Raw genomic sequence first — 20302 nt, forward strand, 5'->3', positions numbered from 1 at the left:
TTTTTTTCATCTTTCCAAACTTCTCCCCTTCTTTCACATCTCCCTACACCTCACTGCTAAATGAGCACTGATTGTCTCGGTCCTAAGCAATTCAAATAGTGGAACTAGGCAGGAATTTTACACCAGTGCAAATCACCATGGGGTAGGGAACAAGTGCCTGGGCTTTGTGGGATCTTGAAACCTTCTCAGTGTGTTTAGTACAATCAAGAAGCAGTGACAAATATATTTGATAGACTGTGGCACAGAGATGGATAGGGAAAGAGTCCCTAGAGAAACCTTTCCAGGAGGTATTTTTCTACTAGAAGAAACAAGTCTTATGACTTTGCATTTTTAAAAATCCATTATTCCCCATCTAAGTTAAATAGAAGTCTTACAACTAGTCTATAGAAAGGATGGCTAATTTGCATTTAAAAAGAACAGTTTGCTTCTTACACACAGGGTGACTTAAAAGGAACTTCAATGGACTAGTAAAGAAATGGTGAAGACTTTCAAAATTAATTCATTCAATTCACAGCACAACCCTCTAAAATTATTTAAGGCACTTAAATTGGAAAATGATTTAATATATTGAAGTAATTCCTGATTTTCCAAAGCATTTAACTTTTAAATTAAATCTGACCCTACTATCACAGAAATAATGAGTGAAATGTGTATTCAAGTCATTACCTTCTTTTTTGGAACCCAAATTCACTGATAAATGTAATAGGACTTGTATAGTTTTATTGCCAAAAATGGTGTCAATCTTTTGATTCTGGTAACAACTACAGAACAGGTCTTTAATCTCCAAGACAGACTTTCTACTTTAAAGAAAAAAGTAACGGTATTCTGGTTATCAGGGGGGAAAAATATCAAGCATAAAGCCCTTAGTTCTAAAGTCAAAATATATTCTAGGCTGCAAGAATGGTGTTAGCAGCAGTGTAAAACTTCATTTCACCAACTTTGCTGTGCGTGCTGAAGTTCAACTTGCCCCTGGCCTCAAGACCTGTATTACCCCTTTGCCTAACTACTAACCTTTGCTCACAACTCTTACTGAATATTACAGTGGACATGGCACCCAGTTGCTTCTCTGTGGCGTGACTGTAGGCTTTGTAACTCACAGCTGTGTGTGTGTGTGTGTGTGTGTGTGTGTGTGTGTGTGTGTGTGTGTGTGTGTAATAATCAAGACTGAGAGCTGAGAACTACTAGCCTGTATGGTAGTAGAGAGTCCAGGAGGCAGGGGTGCTAAACACCTCTACATCACGTTTTAAAGTGAGGACTCCTCAGGAGACAAATGTTGGGAGTTTCAAAGACTTTCCCCAAAGAATTAATCTACTTGTCAGTGAAGTGCCTGAAAGGACTGGAAGAATCTGCCGGGGGTTTTTATCAAGCAAGAACTGGGAGTCCAAAAGGCTTGCCATGCATTTCAGAGACCTTCTTGTCCCCAGCAACCTCTATCAGCTAGGACTGCTTAGACAAATCCACCAAGCCCCAGGAGAGGAGAGATGTGGCCTGTGGCTGCTCTTGGAGACGATCCCTCCGGTCCCTCCGTGTCCCTCTCAGGTTTTGCGTGCATGAAGCCAGGAGAGCAATTACTTCCCTAGAAACTCCTGGCTGTCCTATCCTTGGGCCAAGCTGAGCTCCGGGGCAGCTTCGCCAGAGTTCTCATTCTGGATCACCAGCATTAAATACCTTTCCGCTGTCCTGTGTGGCCCAAGTCAGCAGACTATGATGTAGCCCAGCCAGGGACCCTGCTTCAGCCAGGCAAAGAGCGTCGGAGCTTTACACTTGAATGCAAAGCGCTAGCTTGGCTTCCTGTAAACTTGCTATTTCCACACCCCACACCCCCCAAACGAGATCTGTTCCCCCAAATCATAATGCGACTAGCCCACAGCGTCCTGGTCTCGAGGGCCAGCGTCCGAACTCCAGTTCGGCGGCCGGAACAGAAAACAAAAGAGTTACAGAATAATTTTCACGGTGTGGGAACGCCGGATCCTCCGGGGTCCCTGCACCCCGACTCCTAGCTGCTCCTCTGGCAAGTGATCCGGAGCAAGGAAGCGATGCCACGAGCCCCCGCTGTCCAAGAAAGGGAGGGAGAAGAAGGAACTAGAATATAAACTGAATTCTCCTACTCTGCCTCAGTTCCCAGACCCCAGACACACCCCCAAAGTATTCCGTGGGTTTTCTCTCTCGATCTCTCGCTTTTTTTTTTTTTTTTTTAAATGTCTCCCGGCAAACCTAAGCAGGGATCCTTAGTGGCGAACAGCAGGAAGGAAAGAATCCGAGCAAATCGTGTCACTTTCCGCACAATCGCGTTGTTTGGCAAACCCCCGGAGCTGCTCCACAATATTTACTACCCGAGCGCACGCAGCGCCGCCGCGGGCTGCGACCGAGCGCGCCCGGGACGGGCCTCTGCGAGCCGGCCCAGTCCGCCCAGCGGGCCCCATCGCGGTCCAGCCACCGCTGCCCCCCTCCCGGGATCGAGCCGCCAGAATCGGTGCAGACAAAAGCAGAGTGTTCACCTTGTTGCAATAGTAGGGGTCCAGGCAGGGAGAAGGTCCCAGACAAGGAGCGGCGGGCGCAGCAGCGGGCTGGGCTGGAGGAGGATAAAATCTTACGTCCATTTCACTCTCACATCAAGCAACTCCTTTTCTTTTCCTTTTTGAAAAAAAAAAAAAAAAAAAAAGTGCTCAGAAAAAAAAAAAAAAGCTCAGACGGAACAGAGAGGCGTCTGGGCTCAGGAGTAAAAGAAACACCTTCCTTCCCTCACATCCGTTTGTGGTTTGTTTAAGAAGAGGAAGAAAAGAGAGAGAGAAAAGAGAGAGAGAGGAAAAAAAAAACAGAGGGTGGAAAAGCGCTCAACTCTCCCCCCCAAGCCGTGGCGCGCACCCGTCCACACCGAGCGCGCAGCCTGCCTGGTCCGCTCGGCCCCGGCGCTGTCGGCCCGCCGCCGCCGGGCAGGTAACTTCACGCGCTCATTGTCCCCCCCGCCCGCCGCCCCATCCCCGCCTCCCGCGCCCTTCGCCGCCCGGCACTCGCGCTCGGGCTCGGGGTACTGGGCGTTTTATTGGAGACTCTGCCTTGCTTTGCTTTTAGTTTTTCTCCACGTTAGAGGCCTGGGATGGGGGAGTGATGGAGTGTGTGTGGTGTTGCAGGGGAGATCAAGATCGGAGGACACTAGTGCCCCGGACCGGCGGGGTGCCGACAGAGGCTGGACGCGGCCCAGAGGGTACAGTTGGGGACCGAGAACCAGGCGAGGGACAAACGCAGAAGAAGGGAATGCGGCTCGATCAGTAGTGGCGGGACCCCGGGCAGCGTCAGTGCCCCAGTCAGCACCCCCGGGTGGGTGCCATGGAGGTGGATACAATCACACAAAGGGGCTGGAGAGACTGAGCAAAGGCTGACTGGGGCACCGTGGGGCTCGCACAGCAAGGGGGCGCTGTGGCGCACCCCCGCCCAGCACCCGCAGCCCCACCCCCGCCCCACCCCATTCTTTGAGCCCCCCACCACTTACTCCTGCCCGCTAGCTGCACTGCCAACCTCTGCCCCGCGCGGGAGGTAGAGGAGAGGCTGTCTTGTGGCGCTGCTCGGGAGCCTGCAGGGAGCGCAACCTCTGCCCCATTCTAGTGTGCAGCTGACCAAGGGACCCCAGTTGATCTCTGTGCGAGGAGCGGTGCTCCTGGAGTTAGTGCTCAGAGAGCCTCGGCATTCGGCTTTGGTTCTCAGTGGGAGGGTTTGCAGAGGCTGAGCCTGCCCTTGCGGGACTAGCAAAAAAGACTCCAGGGGTGCTTAGAAGGGTAAATAAGGAAACAGTTATCAGCACACCATGCGCTACAGGGAACACATCTGGGCTAGTTACTTGCCTCTTGGAATTATACTTTCACTGTTGGATTCCCAGTAGCACTCTTGGAGCTCCACTGCCCACCCCAACCTTCACGAATCAGCTGTCTGCTTCCCTGGGCTCTCTTTGTTGGTAGGATAAAGATATCATCCATATTTTGCTTTACTTCGTCAACCCCAAAAACTTGCAATATTGTGTCCCCTGGCATCTGGGAGAGTTTTGGGACCCTGATGACTGTCCAGCGGACATCTTACGTTCTCCCTGAGAAAGACTTTAGAGAGAAGTTAATATAGGGGTGGGCAATGTTTACCTTTCAAGGGTGAATTCCTGATTGCTTCACACCTTAGGGGCCTAAGACCCTGTAAAAAAGTGGAAAATTCATGTCCACAGGTATCTGTTTCTGGCGTCAAAGAATATATGGAAACAGTCTTGTTACCTCCCATCCCCCACCCCAAACCGTTTTTAGTACATGGTGGGTAATAGCCAGCTACTCTCTAGCTCTCTGCAGCCTTTTCCAGGTTTCTCTTCCCTTATAATAGGAGCACCAGTCAAATGCAAAGATCTGAGGAAGCAACAGATGCCCTGTAAGGATAGTAAATTAGCATCCTGGGGTTCTCTCCTCTATGCAAAGGCCTTTGGAAACTTTTCCTTGACTTTGGTTTCCATCCATGGTAGCCTCTTTCTCTTAAACTGTTGTCCTCAGGTCTTCCTTTTATGGGTAGGAAGAACACAGCTTCTTACCTTAAGAGTAATGTGATGGATGTTGGCTTTAGAAATGAGGAAGGATTTTCACTCTGCATTCAAACCCTCTGAGTCACAAAATAAGTGAAAGGGTGATCTTTCCTCTATTAAAGGTCTTTACAATAACAAGTACATAGGTTCAGGGCTTCATAGCACCGATTTTAAAATTCATTTGTAGATGTTAAAGTGGGTGGGGCTATAAAAAGTCTGTAGCTTTAAATAAACACGTAATCTCAAGTTTCTGTCATCAACAAATTATACTGTATAAAGTTTGAGGTTTATAAACTTCCCTAGGATTCATAATCAACTTCTGTTTGGCCCTCGGGCCAGCAGAAAGATGGGCTGGTTTATCGCTGGAATGGTCCTTGCTGTCAGTGTCTTGACTCCTTGGACATACTGGAGGTACCACATCACGTATTTCCACTACCATTATGAGAAACCCAAGGGCCAGAAACCTGTGTCTTACCTCTGCAAGCAACCTGATTTCTTTCACAGGAAGTCTGTGGAGTCAACATGAGAGCTCTGCATGCTAAGGAATTTGAGCTAAAAGTACATTAACCACGAGAGAGCTTAACACTAAAGCATGGTCATCAATATAATAACTTTAAATACCCACCATTGTCTAACATCCTACTCAAGGTCTACATTTTACTGAGTAGTAATATTCCATTCCACTTAAGGAAAATTTAAGTGGCTACACTTTGGAGTAAATACTACTTTAAAAATGAGATAGTTCTGTCCATAGCATGTTGAGTTACTCAATTATTTCTCCAGCCATTTATTTGTATAGTAATAAGCAAAGGGGGGTGGGGGCTGCATATGGCTATGAAAAACAAAATAATAACAAAATCAATACTTAAAACTGGGCATAGCAAGGAAGTAGAGGCTCATTCATTGAGAGGTGAATCATAATGGAAATGTGGCCCTTATACACATTGGGATTCTATGCAGCTGTAAAAGAAAAATGAAACCTGGAAAATGGATGGAGCTAGAAAGTATTATAGTGAGTTAGCTCAAAAAGACCAAAATTGCGTTCAGTCATATGCAGACCGTAGTTTAATACAGTCATATGTATGTATAAAAGCAAGGGTAAGTATGTATGTAGGGCATGAAACTAGAAAGGAAAACGTGAGATGGGACTACAGAGTTGAGGAAGCCGGGAGAGAAGGCAATAGAACACAGGAGACAGGGAAACAGAAGATAGAACAGGCAGATTCAGTGGAAGGGTATGAGGAGGGAGGGTCAGAGAGATGAGAAGAATCAACAACCCAAGGCTTGTTTGAAAATGCCATAGGGAAGATCAATACTGTACATGTGTTAGTTTAAAAATAAGTCTAAAAAAAGAGAGAGATACAGAGAAATAAAAAAATTCAAGGTCATTTTTGGCTACACAGAAGACTGGAGGCTAGCCTGGGGTACAAGAGCTCCTGCCAAATACAAATAAAATAAGTAAACAGACAAATTACAGTAAAATCATAAAATGTCCTGCTTAAAATGATCCCTGAGCTAGATGATGTATGGTCTTTAGAATCTTTTCCAAACTTGGGTCAATGATGTCATGTTTTTTTTTTTGATTGGATATTTTATTTATTTACATTTTAAATGTTATCTGCTTTCCTGATTCCCCACTAGAAGTTCCCTACCCCATCCCTCCTCCTCCTGCTTCTATGAGGGTGTGCCCCAAACATTCACCCACTCTTGCCCTCGCATTCTCCTACACTGGGTTATCGAGCCTTCACAGGACCAAGGGCCTTTTCTCCCATTGATGACCGACAAGGCCATCCTCTGTTACATATATGGCTGGAGCCATGGGTCCCTCCATGTGTACTCCTTGGTTGGTGGTTTAGACCCTGGGAGCTTTGGTTGGTTGATATTGCTGTTCTTCCTATGGGGTTGCAAACCCCTTCAGCTCCTGTAGTCCTTTCTCTAACTCCTCCATTGGGGACCCTGTGATTAGTCTAATGGTTGACTGCAAGCATCACCTCTGTATTTGTCATGCTCTGGCAGAGCCTCTCAGGAGACAGCTATATCAGGCTCCTGTCAGAAAGCACTTGTTGACATCCACAATAGTGTCTGGGTTTGGTAACTGTATATGGGATGGATCTCCAGGTGGGGCAGTCTCTGGATGTCCTTTCCTTCAGTCTCTGCTCCACTCTTTGTCCCCATATCTCCTCGCATAGGTATTTTGTTCCCCCTTCTAAGAAGGACTGCAGCACCCACACTTTGGTCTTCCTTCTTCTTGGGCTTCATGTGGTCTGCGAATTGTACCTTGGTTATTTGGAGCTTTGGGGCTAATATCCACTTCTCAGTGAGTGGGTATTATCACGTATCACAGATGCTCATACCTGGCCACCAGCACCAAGCATCCAGGGTCTATTCATTTAGGGGTGTACTTGGCCTAAGAAATGACTTTAACCCCCTGGCTTTAAAATTCTCAGGAAAACCACTGGCCTATTACTAAGATGAGCATGCAGAAAATGGTAAGAGCAATAAATGTTATTAGATATGCAAGGTTATCTTTTGTGTTGGTCCTCATGATCCACTGAGAATCTAAGGACACTGAGAGAAAAATGTGTGTCCATAAACAAGCCTCTCCTTGCTAATTTATTGTCATATGACTAATATTTTGACTTGTGAAATACCTATGATGTCTTAGACCTGATCTGAGTATCTTCACATTTATTTTCATAGTCTTACTTAATCTTATAATTTTATAAGTTACATTGAAAAGCCTAACAAAACATAGCCAGAGTGTGACTTCACTGTCACCCATGTTAATTGTAATTATAGTTTTATAAATTGTTGTGTTTTCAAATTTGCAAAGATTTGCACTGGCCACCTTTCATGTTTACTGATCCTTGCTGTTACACACATGAGATCCTGTAGGCAATTTACCTAATCACATACAAAGAAGGCACAGACTTATGAAAATCATTTGATAAAAAAAAGTGGTATTCCCTGTTCAGCATATTTTGTTAGAGTTTGCTAGTAGTTGCTCTCCAAGGATGTCCTCTGTAGACAACCTACCAGGATAAACCATCCTGTATAGGGACTAACTGTATAAGGCTAGGCATTAATACCCAACTTCCACTGAGATGGGTTGTATGGCTAAAGTAGGAGTCAGTCCTTTATTAGCATCTGGCTACAAGGATGGATATTCAGAGCTAGCTGATTTAGCCTCTTTTCAGTAGAAGACAGCTCCCAGAACCTTAAAGCAAACTATTTGGGCCCTTTTTTGCCTCCTTGTATTGTAAAGCATGTCGTTAATGCAGGCATACACAGATTTGCCTTCCCAGAGGCATTGTGGGAGAAGTTCTGTGTTTGTTTCATTAGAATCTTAATCAACACTCAGTCCTCCTCATTTTAAAGATTTCAAAACATCATTAATGGTTCTGATGGGAACTCTTACATTTTCTCAATTTCCTTGTTAGAACTCACTGCTGTCCAGGGTTATTTAACATTTTTCTAAAGTAATTTAAATGTAAACTAGAATGATGTGCAGTAAGTAATGTCGCACAGTGGAGAGACAGAAAGCACTGAAGTTTATTTCCTGGGGAGACGAGTGAGAAATGACTAGATTGTAAGTCTTTCAACCAGAAAATAAAGGATTTCAGAATGATGAGGAAAGTTTGAAGGAAATGCTAGTGGCTCCACGAATACCTCACATGGCACTAAATGACTCATAAAATGCAGTATTTCTTACATAATATAGGAAGTGTGCCATGCATGTACATCTCACCATTGAGAGTGGTACAGTACTTTGATCTTCAACAATATACAACATTTGCGGCATAATAACGGTAATAGGACTATTCAGCTCTTTTACACTGCCGTGATCCAGTTCTCTCTCATCAGGATAAACTGTGAGGACAAATCCTTTCAAAATCAGAATTAGTTCCTTGTAGAAGAGTGAGACTACAATTATCCTTTAAATAGGAGCAGCTGCAACATAGTATGGGCCCGGAATGTAGCAGTGAAATGTTTTTCCCAATGCAATTAAGTAGATTTTTTTTTAATGCAAACTAATATTCTGTTAAAAGTCAGTTGAAAGGTGAGTAGGTGTTGAATTGCTGAGATGAAAGCAAAAGTCATTTTGCTTACCTGAGTTAATGTTCCTGCTTGAGTAAATGTTATTTTGGTGAAAATGGATAGTTGAGATTCATATTTTCCCATGAAGAGGGTCCCCAAAGGGAACTAAGGCAATACAAAAGAAATATGGATTTTGATTTACCTGTGAATTCCATATCATATTTTAAAATGTTTTTATAGCTATGATTTGTTATCGTTGGTTTTCAAAAAGGCATATGTCAACTGTAGTACTTCAATTTAAAGAGCCAAGGTGATAGCTGCATGGGGAAGCAGCAACCACAGAATGTGAAGGAGTTGGTGCCCACATCCAGAAGGAGATGAAGAGGGGTGGAAACTTGCTTTCTTCCAAGGTGATTACAGGATTGGAAACCAAGGCCTTTACTAAAGCTTCAAGGGGATAGATATCTAGAGAAGCCAATGCAGAGAGACAATGGAATGGCCTCTAATGCTGAGTACCAAGGGTTTGTTCAGCAGCACCAAGGAACACCTCAAAGAACGTCCTGTGTGATATTGTCTGAAATATTGCATTAAACAAAGTTTATCTAATATAACATACAACTTCTCAAAATGGCTTTTAAGATATATTTGATGAACAAGAAAGTAGATTATAAGATTTATTTTTGAAGTAAACTCACCATGAGTTTTGAAAGATCTATCGGGATTAATTTACCTATAATCGGATATATAGGTTTGTAAAGCTTTGACAAATGTGTGAGTTCAGGAAGCATTACTATAATCAAAACTCACTCCCCCCATCAGTTCAAGTCCCCTAAGCTGTCAATCCTGTCTCCCAGCCCTCAGTCCTGAGAAACTAATCACCTGATATTTGTCACTCTAGCTCCCCTGAAAACATCCTATAAATCTCCCATTCAGTATGGAATCTGTATGTCTATTTTCACAAAGCATTGACACTTAGGTACATTGTTATGAATATCAGCAGTGTGTTTCTATCCATAATGGAATAGTGTTCTGTTGTGAATATAAATTAAGATTTTTCTTTTCTATTCACTGGTTGGTAGCTATTTGAATTCTTTCTATTTTAACTATGATGAAAAATGGTTCTATGAAAATTCAACTACAAAAACTTACATGGATATATTATATTTTTAATAAATAAGAATGACCTTACAGTCCATACATATTAAAATTTCAAGAAGACACTAAGCTGATTTCAGAGGTGGACATGCCATTTTTCAACACCATGTATGAAAGGAAATGTATCAGCTCAGGATCCCCAAAACCAAGTTCTTAGACAAATTTCTCAGCACAAAGAAGATTTATTTTCAGAGGAACAAAGAGCAGCTATAAGTAGACAAAGCCAGGAGATAGAGGAAGAGAAAGAAGGGGAAGAGAATAAAGGAGAGAGGTATTTGTCTCAGAGTGAGACTAAGGACTGCCTCTGTATGAAGGAGAGACAGATGTGGCACATAAGAAAATAGCAGTTAATAAAGGTACAAGGGGAAACTCTGTGTTAGGGTGAGGTATTTAATTTTAATTAGGTATGTATTAGGTAAACCAAAGGGTGATTTTGATTGCTGGATTTCAATATTTTGATAGCTGGACCTTGATAGTCAGCCTCAGGAGGAGAAGTTGGACAAATTAGTGAATAGACCTTGAGGGCTAGCTTCAGGAATATAATCGAACAGTTTCTAACAGGGCAGAGGGAATTGGGGAGAAGGGCAAAGCCTGTCAGAACGAAACTCCACATACTTAAGCTGGTCAGAGAACCTTCAATGAGGAACGTATGAAAAATCCTTGCCAACACTTGGCGTTATACAACTCTAAGTTAACAGTGATAGTGTGTCTGTAGTGATGACTCATTCACATTTAAACATCCCTGTGGATATCTTCATATTTGTTACATTTCCCCAGCTACTTAGATGTGTAGGTGATTTCATAGTTTTTCATGAATGTGTTTTTGGTGAAAATTCTGTTAAATATTTTCCTCTCTCCAATTGTCCATTTATTCCTTAGAATGACAACTTTTTAAAAAGGTTAATTGCTTATACCAATAAGATTTCTTTTTTGTTTCTTCTCCTGTATATTACATCCCAGCTGCAGCTTCCCTTTCATCAGTTTCTTTCAGCCCCTCTCCTCACCTCTTCTCCCCACAGATCTATTTCTACTCCATTTCCCTTCAAGAAAAAGAGCAGGCCTCCAGGGTTATCAACAGAACATCGCTTAACAAGTTACAATAAGAACAGGCACAAACCATCACATCAAGGCTGAAAAGGGAAACTCATTAGGTGGGTTGAGTAAAAGTGGCCCCCACAGGCACATAGAGGGTGGCACTGTTATGAAGTGGGGTCTTGCTTTAGCAGATGTGGCTTTGTTGGAGGAAGTATGTTTCAGTCTTCCTTCCCGCTGCCTGCAGAACCTGATGTAGAACTCCCAGCTCCTCTGGTACCATGAGCTGCCATGCCTCCCACATGACAATAATGGACTAAACTTCTGAAACTGTAAGTCAGCCTCAGTGAAATTTTTTTTTTATTAGAGTTGCCATGGTCATGGTGTCTGTTGACAAGAATAGTAATCCTAACTAGTAGAAAAAGGGTCTTAGACACAGGCAAAAGAGTAAGAGATATCTCTCACTCCCACTATTGGGAGATCCACAAGAACATCAAACTACACATCCATAACATATATGCAGAGGACCAAGCCTAGACACATATCTTGTCTGTGTTTATCACTTCAGTCTCTGTGAACTCCTATGCATAGTTGATTTTGTGGGCCACGTTCATTGTGTCCTCAACCCCTCTGTGTCCTATAATCCATTCTCCCCTTTGTCTGTGGGGCTCCTCTGGTTTTGGCTAGTGCTTTATCACCTGCTCCTATCAGTTGCTGGGTGCTCTTTGATGAGAATTGGGCTAAGCACTGATCTATGAGTGTAACAGAATATAATTAGGAGTTATTTCTTTGACATATAATTATATATTTATGTATTTATATTTATATATTATTTATATTCATTTATTTATATATTTATATTTATTTATATATTCATATAGAAAATTTTATTGATATTTCTATATTTTTATTTCTATATTTATTTCCATATATATTTTTGTCTATACTTATTTATTCATTCATTTATTTATTTTTGGTCAGTGGTGCTGAGTATAATAGAATATAATTAGGAACTATTTCTTTGACATTTATTTATTTACTTATTTATTTATGGTTAGTAGTGTTTGGTTCTATCCTAGGTCTCTGGGTTAGCCACCCTCTGGTTCTTGGCCACCCAGGCAGTGTCAGATATGGGCTCTCTTTTATGTGTGGGCCTCAAGTTGGATCAATCATTGGTGGGCAACTACCACAAGTTCTGTGCCACCACTGGCCCAGCATACCTTGCAGACAGGACAGATTGAAGGTGGAATGTTTTGTGGTTGGTTTGATGTTTTAGTACCACTGCTGAGAGACTTGCCTGGTTTTAGAAAATGGCCAGTTCAGACTCTGTATTGCCCAATACTAGGAGACTTCCCTAGGGTCATTCTAGATTCCAGAAAGTTTACACTGCACTAAGTTTCTATCTTGATTCCCCAATTCCAGTCATCTCTTCCAGTTCTTCCTCCATCTCGTACTCCCCTGTCTGATTCCTTCTGTTATCATCCCCACCTGCTCCCTAGTCTACCCACAAAGTCTATTCTATTTCCTCATCCCTTGTCCTTGTTACTAGCATCTCTGAGTCTAAGTAGCATTGTTATCCTTTACTTTCCAGTTACTACCCACTTACAAGTGAGTCCATACCATGTTTGCCTCTCTTAGTCTGAATTACCTCACTCATAATATTTTTGTCTAGTTCCATCCACTTGCCTGCACATTTCATGGTGTCAATATTTTTAAAGGCTAAGTAATATTCCACTGTGTAAATGTACCACATTTCTTTAATCATTTTTTTCTATTAAGGAACATCTAGATTGTTTCCAGCTTCTGGCTACTATGAATAAAGGCTCTATAAACATAGTTGAGCAACTATCCTTGTGGTAAAATAGAGTGTCTGTTGGGTATATACCAAAAGTAGTATGGCTAGGTCATGTGGTAGATCCGTTTCTCAGCTTCCTCGAGAACTGACATACTGGTTTCCAGAATGGCTGTACAATTTGTACTCCTACCAGCAACGGGTGAGTGTCCACCTTGCTCTACATCCTTACCACCATGAGCTGTCACTTGTGCCTGTGATCTTAGCCATTCTAACAGGTATAAGACGGACTCTTAGGACTGTTTTGATTTGCATGTTCATGATGATTAAGGATGTTGAATATTTCCTTTAGTGTTTCTCAGTCATTTGAACTTCCTCTATTCAGAGTTATCTCTTCAGATATGTATATCATATTTTAATTGAATTATTTGCTTTTTTAATATCTGGTTTCTTGAGTTCTTCATATATGTTAGAAAGTAGCCCTCTATCAGGTGTGAAGTTGGTAAAATCTTTTCTAATTCTACAGGTTGCCATTTTGTCCTCTTGATGGTATCCTTTGTCTTACAGAAGCTTTTCAGTTTCATGAGATTCCATTTGTTGATTGCTGTTCTTAGTGTCTATGCTATCAGCTCAGGACTGTATCTCTTGTGCTAATGTTTTCAAGGTAGTTCTATACATTGTTTTCTATTAGGTTTAGTGTCTCAGGCTTTATGCTGAGGTTTTTGATCCACCTGGACTTAATTTTATATATATATATATATGTGTGTGTGTGTGTGTGTGTGTGTGTGTGTGTGTGTGTATTCTTTTACATACAGATATCCAGTTAAGCCAGCACTATTTGTTAACAATGCTGATTTTTTTCCAAAATGTACTTCTGGCTTCTTTATCAAAAATCAAGTTTGCATAAGTGTGTGGGTTTATTATGTATGGGTCTTCAATCAGATTCTATTGATCAGTATTTCTGTTTTTATGACAACACTATGAGGTTTGTTATTATTATTATTATTATTATTATTATTATTATTATTATTATTATTACTATAGCTCTGTAGTGCAGGTTGGAATTGAGAATGATGATACTTCAGGCAGTTCTTTTACTGTTCAGGATTGTTTTTATCCATCCAGCTTGTTTCTTGTTGGTTGGTTGATTGGTTGTTGTCTTTGCTTCTTTTCATATAAAGTGTACTATTGTTCTTCCAAGGTCTCTAACTTATTGTGTTGAAATTTTAATGGATATTGCATTGAATCTGTAGATTGCTTTTGGTAAGATGGCAGTTTTTATTATGTTGATCCTTCTAACCTACAAGCATGGGAGATCTTCCATCTTCTAACAGCCTCTTAAATTTCTTTCTCCAAGACTTAGACTTTTTAACCATACAGGTCTTTCACTTATTTGTTTAGTTGCTCCAAGTTATTTTATCTCATTTGTGGCTATTATGAAGGGTTTTGTTTCTCTCATTTCTTCTATTATTATTACTAGATATTTTCTTTATAACATTTCAAATGTTATCCCCATTCCTAGTTCCCCTTCCAAAAACCCCATATCCCATCCCCCAATCCACCTGCTCACCAATCTACCCACACCCACTTCCCTGTCCTGGCATTCCCCTACATTAGGGCATTGAGCCTTTTTAGGACCAAGGGCCTTTCCTCCCATTGATGTCCAACAAGGCCATCCTCTGCTACATATGCAACTGGAACCATGGGTCCCTCCATGTGTATTCTTTGGTTGGTGGTTTAGTCCCAGGGAACGCTGGGAGTACTGGTTGGTTCATATTGTTGTTCCTCCTATGGGGCTACAAGCTCCTTCAGCTCCTTAGGTTCTTTCTCTAGCTCCTCCATTGGGGCCCTTGTGCTCAGTCCAGTGGATATCTGAGATCATTCACCTCTGTATTTGTCAGGCACTGGCAGAGCCTCTCAGACGACAGCTATATCAGGCTTCTCTCAGCAAGCACTTCTTGGCACCCACAATAGTGTCTGGGTCTGGTAGGGTGTATGGGACGAATCCCCAGGTGGGGCAGTCTATGGATGGCCTTTCCCTTCAGTCTCTGCTCCACATTTTGTCTCTGTATCTCCTCCCATGGATATTTTGTTCCTCCTTCTAAGAAGTACCTAAGTATCCATACTCTGGTCTTCCTTCTTCTTAAGCTTCATTTGGTCTGTGAATTGTATCTTGGGTATTTTGAGCTTCTGGACTAATATCCACTTGTCGGTGAGTGTAATCCATATGTGTTCTTTTGTGATTGAGTTACCTCATTCAGGATGATATTTTCTAGTTCTGTTCCTTAGCCTAAGAATTCCATGAATTCATTGTTTTTAATAGCTGAATAGTACTCCATTGTGTAAATGTACCACATTTTCTGTATCCATTCCTCTGTTGAGGGATATTTGGGTTCTTTCCAGATTCTGGCTATTATAAATAAGGCTGATAGGAACATAGTGGAGCATGTATCCTTATTACATGTGGGAGCATCTTCTGGGTATATGCCCAGGAGTTGTATAGCTGGGCCTCAGGTAGTACCATACCTATTTTCTGAGGAACCACCAAACTGATTCCCAGAGTGGTTGTACAAGCTTGCATTCCTACCAGCAGTGGAGGAGTGTTCTTCTTTCTTCACATCCTTCCCAGCATCTGCTGTCACCTGGGTTTTTGATTTTAGCCATTCTTACTGATGTGAGGTGCAATCTCAGGGTTGTTTTGATTGGCATTTCCCTGATGACTAAAGATGTTGAATATTTCTTTAGGTGCTTCTCAGCCATTCTATATTTCTCTGTTGAAAATTCTTTGTTTAGCTCTGTACCTCATTTTTTAATAGGGTTATTTGGTTCTCGGGTCTAACGTCTTGAGTTTTTTTGTGTATATTTGATATAAGCCTTCTATTGAATGTGGGGTTGGTAAAGATCTTTTCCCAATCTGTTGGTTGCCATTTTGTCCTATTGACACTGTCATTTGCCTTATAGAAGCTTTATAGTTTTATGAGGTCCCATTTGTCAATCCTTAATCTTAGAGCATAAGCTATTGGTGTTCTGTTCAGGAAAATTTCCTCCGTGTCCATGTGTTCGAGGTTCTTCCCCACTTTCTTTTCTATTAATTTCATTGTATCTGACTTTATGTGGAGGCCCTTGATACACTTGGATTTGAGCTTTGAACAAGGAGATAAGGATGGATTGATTTGCATTCTTCTGCATGCTAACTGCCAGGCCAGTTGAACCAGCACCGTTTGTTGAAAATGTTTCTTTGATTTCTAACTCTGCATGTTTATCATTTGTATATAGGAAGGTTACATATTTTTTTGAGATAATTTTGTATCCTGCTACTTCACTAACAGTGTATATCAGCTGCAAGTGCTCCTTCCTTGGCAGAACTATTGCGGTCTCTTATTTATAGCATTGCATCATCTGCAAATAACGATACAATGACTTTTGCCTTTCCAGTTTATATTCTGTGGATCTTCTTCAGTTGTCATATTGCTCTAGCTAAAACTTTAAGTACTATATTGTGTAGATATGGAAAGAGTAGACAGCCTTGTCTTGTTTCTACTTTTAGGGGAACTGCTTTGAGTTTCTCTTCATTTAATTTGATGTTAGCGATAGGCTTGCTTTACTATGGCTATATTATATTGTTTTACTACATTTAGGTAAGTTTCTTTTTTTCCAATTTTTTATTAGGTGTTTTCTTTATTTACATTACAAATGCTATCCCAAAAGTCCCCATACCCTCCCCCCTGCTCCCCTAACCACCCACTCCCACTTCTTGGCCCTGGTTTTCCCCTGTACTGGGGCATATAAAGTTTGTAAGACCAAGAGGCCTCTCTTCTCAATGATGGCTCACTAGGCCATCTTCTGCTACATATGCAGCTAGAGACATGAGCTCTGGGGGTACTGGTTAGTTCATATTGTTGTTTCACCTATAGGGTTGCAGACCCCTTTAGCTCCTTGAATACTTTCTCTAGCTCCTCCATTAGGGGCCCTGTGTCCATCCAATAGCCTACTGTGAGCATCCACTTCTGTGTTTGCCAGGCACCAGCATAGCCTCACAAGAGACAGCTATATCAGTGTCCTTTCAGCAAAATCTTGCTGGCGCCTGCAATGGTGTCTGCATTTGGAGACTGATTATGGGATGTATCTCCGGGTGCGGCGGTCTCTAGATTGTCTATTCTTTCATCTCAGCTCCAAACTTTGTAACTCCTTCCATGGGTGTTTTATTCCCAATTCTAAGAAGGGGTGAAGTGTCCACACTTTGGTATTCATTTTTCTTGAGTTTCATGTGTTTTGAAAATTGTATCTGGGGTATTCTAAGTTTCTGGGCTAATATTCACATGAGTACATATCATGTGAGTTCTTTTGTGATTGGGTTACCTCACTCAGGATGATGCCCTCCAGGTCCAACCATTTGCCTAGAAATTTCATAAATTCATTCTTTTTAATAGCTGAGTAGTACTCCATTGTGTAAATGTACCACATTTTCTGTATTCATTCCACCGTTGAGGGACATCTGGGTTCTTTCCAGCTTCTGGCTGTTATAAATAAGGCTGCTATGAACATAGTGGAGCATATGTCATTCTTACCACTTGGAACATCTTCTGGATATATTCCCAGGACAGGTATTGTGGAATCCTCCAGTAGTACTATGTCCAATTTTCTGAGGAACCACCAGACTGATTTCCAGAGTGGTTGTACAAGCTTGCAATCCCACCAACAATGGAGGAGTGTTCCTCTTTCTCACATCCTCACCGGCATCTGCTGTCACCTGAATTTTTGATCTTAGCCATTCTGACTGGTGTGTGGTGGAATCTCAGGATTGTTTTGATTTGCATTTCCCTGATGTTGAACATTTTTTCAGGTGGTTCTCAGACATTCGGTATTCCTCAGGTGAGAATTCTTTGTTTACCTCTGAGGCCCATTTTTAATGGGGTTATTTGATTTTCTGGAGTCCACCTTCTTGAGTTCTTTATATATATTGGATATTAGTCCTCTATCTGATTGGTAAAGATCCTTTCCCAATCTGTTGGTGACCTTTTTGTCGTATTGACAGTGTCTTTTGCCTTACAGAAAGTTTGCAATTTTATGAGGTCTCATTTATTGATTCTTGATCTTACAGCACAAGCCATTGCTGTTCTATTCAGGAATTGTTCCCCTGTGACCATATCTTTGAGACTCTTCCCCACTTTCTCCTCTATAAGCTTCAGTGTCTCTGGTTTTATATGGAGTTCCTTGATTCACTTAGACTTGACCTTAGTACAAGAAGATAAGAATGGAACAATTTACATTCTTCTACACGATAACCGCCAGTTGTGCCAGCATCATTTGTTGAAAATGCTGTCCTTTTTTTCCACTGGATGGTTTTAGCACTATTAAAGATCAAGTGACCATAGGTGTGTGGGTTCATTTCGGGGTCTTCAGTTCTATTCCATTGATCTACATGTCTGTTGCTATACCAGTACCATGCAGTTTTTTTGTTTGTTTTTGTTTGGTTTTTTTTTTTTTTTTTATCACAATTGCTCTGTAGTACAGCTTTAGGTCAGGCATGGTGATTCCAGCAGAGGTTCTTTTATCCTTGAGAAGAGTTTTTGCTCTCCTAGGTTTTTTTATTATTCCAGATGAATTTGCAAATTGCCCTTTCTAATTCGTTGAAGAATTGAGTTGGAATTTTGATGCAGATTGCATTGAATCTGTAGATTGCTTTTGGCAAGATAGCCATTTTTACTATATTGATCCTGCCAATCCACGAGCATGGGAGATCTTTCCATCTTCTGAGATCTTCTTTAATTTCTTTCTTCAGAGACTTGAAGTTCTTATCATACAGATCTTTCACTTCCTTAGTTAGAGTCACACCAAGGTATTTTATATTATTTGTGACTATTGTGAAAGGTGTTGTTTCCCTAATTCCTTTCTCAACCCATTTATCCATTGTGTAGAGAAAGGCCATTGACTTGTTTGAGTTAACTTTATATCCAGCTACTTCACTGAAGCTGTTTATCAGGTTTAGGAGTTCTCTGGTGGAATTTTTAGGGTCACTTATATATACTATCATATCATCTGAAAATGGTGATATTTGGATGCTCTCCCTGTGCCCTCTAGTGAGTCTGGCTAAGGGTTTATCTATCTTGTTGATTTTCTCAAAGAACCAGCTCCTGGTTTCGTTGATTCTTTGAATAGTTCTTTTTGATTCCACTTAGTTGATTCCCCCCCTGAGTTTGATTATTTCCTTCTGTCTACTCCTCTTGGGTGAATTTGCTTCCTTTTGTTTTATAGCTTTTAGGTGTGTTGTCAAGCTGCTAGTGTGTGCTCTCTCTCTAGTTTCTTTTTGGAGGCACTCAGAGCTATGAGTTTTCCTCTTAGAAATGCTTTCATTGTGTCCTGTAAGTTTGGATATGTTGTGGCTTCATTTTCATTGAACTCTAAAAACTCTTTAATTTCTTTCTTTATTTCTTCCTTGACCAAGGTATCATTGAGGAGAGTGTTGTTCAGTTTCCACTTATATGTTGGCTTTCTATTATTTATGTTGTTATTGAAGATCATCCTTAATCTGTGGTGATTAGATAGGATGCATGGGATAATTTCAATATTTTTGTATGTATTAAGGCCTGTTTTGTGACCAATTATATGGACAATTTTGAGAAGGTACCATTAGGTGCTGAGAAGAAGGTATATCCTTTTGTTTTAGGATAAAATGTTCTGTAGATATCTGTCAGGTCCATTTGTTTCATAACTTCTGTTAGTTTCACTGTGTCCCTGTTTAGTTTCTGTTTCCAGGATCTGTCCGTTGATGAAAGTGGTGTGTTGAAGTCTCCCACTATTATTGTGTGAGGTGCAATGTGTGCTTTGAGCTTTACTAATGTGTCTTTATTGAATGTGGCTGCCCTTGCATTTGGAGCATAGATATTCAGAATTGAGAGTTCCTCTTGGAGGACTTTACCTTTGATGAATATGAAGTGTCCCTCCTTGTCTTTTTTGATAACTTTGGGTTGTAAGTCAGTTTTATTTGATATTAGAATGGCTACTCCAGCTTGTTTGTTCAGACCGTTTCCTTGGAAAATTGTTTTCCAGCCTTTCACTCTAAGGTGGTGTCTGTCTCTTTCCCTGACATGGGTTTCCTGTAAGCAGCAAAATGTTGGGTCCTGTTTGTGTAGCCAGACTGTTAGTCTATGTCTTTTTATTGGGAAACTGAGTCCATTGATATTAAGAGATAATAAGGAAAAGTAATTGTTGCTTCCTGTTATTTCTGTTGTTAAAGTTGGGATTCTGTTCTTGCAGCTGTCTTTTTTTAATTTGTTGAAGGATTACTTTCTTGCTTTTTTTAGGGCATAGTTGCAGTCCTTGTATTGTTGGTTTTTTTTTTTTTTCTGTTATTATCATTTGAAGTGCTGGATTTGTGGAAAGATATTGTATGAATTTGTTTTTGTCATAGAATTTTTTGGTTTCTCCATTTATGGTAATTGAGAGTTTGGCCTGGTAGAGTAGCTTGGGCTGGCATTTGTGTTCTCTTAGTGTCTGTATAACATCTGTCCAGGATCTTGTGGCTTTCATAGTCTCTGGTGGGAAGTCTGGAGTAATTCTAATAGGCCTGCCTTTATATGTTACTTGACCTTTTCCTCTTGCTGCTTTTAATATTTTGTCTTTATTTAGTGCATTTGTTGTTCTGATTATTATGTGTTGGGAGGAATTTCTTTTCTGGTCCAGTCTATTTGGAGTTCTGTAGGCTTCTTGTATGTTCATGGGCATCTCTTTTTTTA

At 41.1% G+C, this 20302-nt stretch overlaps 1 protein-coding gene across 4 annotated transcripts in view; it reads right to left on the reverse strand.

The window, feature by feature from the left end:
- Tox (thymocyte selection-associated high mobility group box) overlaps positions 1–3666 on the reverse strand; it is a 305205-nt gene extending 301539 nt beyond the window's left edge. The window contains exons 1-3 of one of the 4 annotated variants that reach the window (XM_017320230.1): positions 2866–2923; positions 2499–2634; positions 1669–2052 (exon numbers count right to left, since the gene is read on the reverse strand). Coding sequence is in view for 3 of the 4 variants with exons in the window: in NM_001377078.1 (NP_001364007.1) it covers positions 2499–2600 (102 nt within the window). In the remaining variant the exon portion in view is untranslated. Of the gene's footprint in view, positions 1–1668; positions 2053–2498; positions 2946–3490 lie in introns of those variants that run through there. The other 3 variants (NM_001377078.1, NM_001377079.1, NM_145711.5) reach the window with 3 other exon arrangements.
- Between the last annotated feature and the right edge of the window lie 16636 nt (positions 3667–20302).

Source organism: Mus musculus, chromosome 4, assembly GCF_000001635.26.
Source record: "Mus musculus strain C57BL/6J chromosome 4, GRCm38.p6 C57BL/6J".
Taxonomy (NCBI): Eukaryota; Metazoa; Chordata; class Mammalia; order Rodentia; family Muridae; genus Mus; species Mus musculus.